The sequence below is a fragment of the Protobothrops mucrosquamatus genome, unplaced genomic scaffold (assembly GCF_001527695.2).
Source record: "Protobothrops mucrosquamatus isolate PMUCROS unplaced genomic scaffold, P.Mucros_1.0 scaffold2033, whole genome shotgun sequence".
In the NCBI taxonomy this organism is placed as follows: domain Eukaryota; kingdom Metazoa; phylum Chordata; class Lepidosauria; order Squamata; family Viperidae; genus Protobothrops; species Protobothrops mucrosquamatus.
Window position 1 is genome coordinate 259,591 of NW_015388141.1, and position 2,998 is coordinate 262,588.

The 2,998-nt window shown below is 46.7% G+C and overlaps 1 protein-coding gene across 1 annotated transcript in view; it reads right to left on the reverse strand.

Annotated features, from left to right (window-relative positions):
- Positions 1-2,427, reverse strand: part of SLC66A3 (solute carrier family 66 member 3) — a 13,231-nt gene extending 10,804 nt beyond the window's left edge. The window contains exon 1 of the mRNA XM_015823893.1: positions 2,274-2,427. Within this exon, the coding sequence (XP_015679379.1) occupies positions 2,274-2,422 (149 nt within the window). The 5' untranslated portion in view covers positions 2,423-2,427. The remainder of the gene's footprint in view (positions 1-2,273) is intronic.
- Between the last annotated feature and the right edge of the window lie 571 nt (positions 2,428-2,998).

Genomic DNA, 2,998 nt, shown 5'->3' on the forward strand with positions numbered 1-2,998 from the left:
TAAGACAGAACTGGAATATTTCGAAATCTGGGACAAATTCTATCGCTGGTATGAATCAAGGAGAACTGCTCGGATCTTAAGCTAACGATAGGATTGAAGCATACACATAATTGTATATATAATTGTATATATAATTGTATTATGTAGAAGAATGAGGTGTATATAGAGGTTAAGGATGATGTATTAAGTTTTTGTATCATGAGAAACAAATTGTTAGGAATATTTACCCTGGAATGCCACGTATGTCCATTTTTGTTTTAATTGTATTATAAATAAAAAATTAAAAAAAAAAAAAAAAAGAACTACCTGCATGTAAGTTTCCTTGCTGCAGATATCGATGCCCAAGTTATGGAAGCCAAGGATAGGGATGTCATAGAACACTAAGGACAAGGCAAAGGTGTCATCTGCATATGAAAAGTAGTAGCTAGCCTTTTTTGACCCAGTATCCTCAGGATATACAGAATTTTCAACTAGCAAGGTCAATAATAAAACTGGCTGAGAATTATGGGAGATGTAATGCAAGGTATCTGGCATTCACAGGACGAGGGAAATAAAGCTTATTTACCAACCATTTGGTGGACACTGGCTGAGTTAGTAAAGTGTGCAAGGAAGAGATCAGAAAAATGACGATTTTTCTTGTTCAAATCAGAATGTAAGGAGCCAACTGTCCCCAAACTAAGTGGCATACAAAAAAGTAAAAGCTTCTCTGACTTCCTGTGGCATAGCAGTAGCTTGATTTGGCCTTCTTTCATTTTGGAGAGGTTTAAATGCCAGTCCCCCAGAGTCACTGACTCACAAACATGTAACAATATTGCTATAAAACTGCAAGGAACAAAGAAGACAGAATAAAAAAATCATTTTTAATGAAAGGAACAGGCTCTCTGGCCACAACTGTCTGCCTCAAGAACCCATTTTGCTTCTTTATAGATAGGTATTGATAAAGGCACTTAGGAATTGCAGAACTATCACTATTAGCCCAATAAAATGTAATTCTTCATTTCCATGGGGGAAGCTTCATTACAACTATCCATGAAGTGCAACGGTCTTACAGAATAACGGAAGAACAGAGTTGGAAGGGACCTTGGAGGTCTTCTAGTCCAACCCTCTGCTCAAGCAGGAGACCCTATACCACGGGTGTCAAACTCACATGATGTGTTGCGATGTATCGTGACTTTTTTCACATTGCATGATGCAACTGGCCTGCGGGCCAGCAGTTTGACACCCCTGCCCTATACCATTCCAAAGAAGTGGCTGTCCAGGTAAACAGTCTGAAAAGCAACCTTACTTAGGCCGGAGAAATAGAGAAAGAGGTTGACACGCTTGAACAACACCGGATTGGGAAAAGTTGCAAAGTCCACTTCTAAAGAAAAGAAAGACGCTCGTTTCCTAAGAACTTCAATGTGGGAACTCACAGTGCTTTGGCCTGGAACCTCAACTATCTGAGATAGGAAAGTTACTTGGCATCATAAGGGAAATGCAGTCATGAGATTACCTTTTATTGTATTTATTTTATGAACTAGGGAGGGGCTTGGGGCTGAATTTTGAGTCCAATCTTAGCTTCTCTAAGTGCCTCCTCGTTTCAGGGAGGCAACCGAGGGCTGAACTAGATATCAACCTGCAGTTGCTACACATTTCTTTTCTTTGGCTTTACAATCCAATCGAAGGATTATTTTGCCAGTTTCTCCTCCTCTTTAGAGGCCTACAACGCACTCGGGTTCAACGACGAAGCCAAACTCAAGCAAGCCAGAGAAAAGGGCAGGGCAGCTGTGGCTTGAAGTGGCGCCCGGAAAGAAAGGGAAGCAGCAGCGCTTGTGGGAAGACGAAACCAGGCAAAGCGGCCAAAGCAAAAACGGAAAAAAAAAAAAACGGCCAGATGAGGCGCCCGGGGAGTCCCAGAAGACACCTCGTGTCCCAGGCCCTCCGCCCGGCTCTCCTCTCCGAAGAACGACGGCCAGAGCTTGCCAACGTCTTCCTTCCAGGGTACGTTATGCATCCGCACCCGAAGCTGACTCGAGATGGGTGTATCTTTGCCCGCGGGGCAGGTTCAGAAGACCAGCAAAAAAAATAGCCACAGGCTCCAAGCAGGGAAGTGACTCGCGGGGAAGAATTGCCGACCCGCAATTCCCTCCGCGGGTCTCAACTCCTCCGTGGACACCGAGAAAAGAAGCCTTCCCCTTCCCAAAGATCGGGCAGGCGGGAGGAAGAGCGCGGAGGTTGTTGGTGTTGCTGCTGCTGCCGCCGCCGGGCAGTTTGGCGGAGAAGTCCGTCCTTACCCGCCGAGCTCCAGCAATAAACTTTCCAGGCTGACTCCTCGGGCGGATCTGGCGGCCACCAAGGCGGCTCCCTGGGGCAACTTGAGCACCAGGCACGCCGCGATGGTGCTCCAGTTCGCCGCCTCCAGCAAGAGCCGGCCCGGATCCATCGCTTCTTCCAGCTAGGGAGCGACCGGAGTGGAGCTGACGAGGGCGGGGAGAGGGTTAACAATGGCCGGTAGGAGGAGCGGGCTTGGTGGCCATGGTTACGACGGAGTTCTGCGGGGGAGGACCACTGCCCAGCCTCGATGCACCCCTTTGTTTGCCGCCTCAATCAATGAAAACTCTTATTTAGGGAAAGTATTCTCTTCCTCCTCCTCCTCCATTTCCCCCCCCCTTCTTGATCTTATTTACTCAAGGCAGAAGCAGCTGTACTTTGCATATGCCCAGAGGCATTTTTTTAAAAAAATCCCTCTCAGCACGTGCCAGGACAGGTTGTGGTCCGAGTTCCAACCCCAAATTAAGCCTTGTGCTTTCTTTGATTGGAGAGGAGGAGGAGGATCTATTTTATTTAAATTTTATTCCAATTTTCTGGCATCGTGAGGTTAGCTTAAATCTGCAGCCCTCAGCAGTTTCCTTAAGACAGCGGCTTCGTTTCCTGAAACTTAACATCTGCGGCAAGGAAGCCTTTTTTTACTGTTTCCGGTGTGCCTATCGAGCATGCCCAGAAATCGCCTGCCATCCGG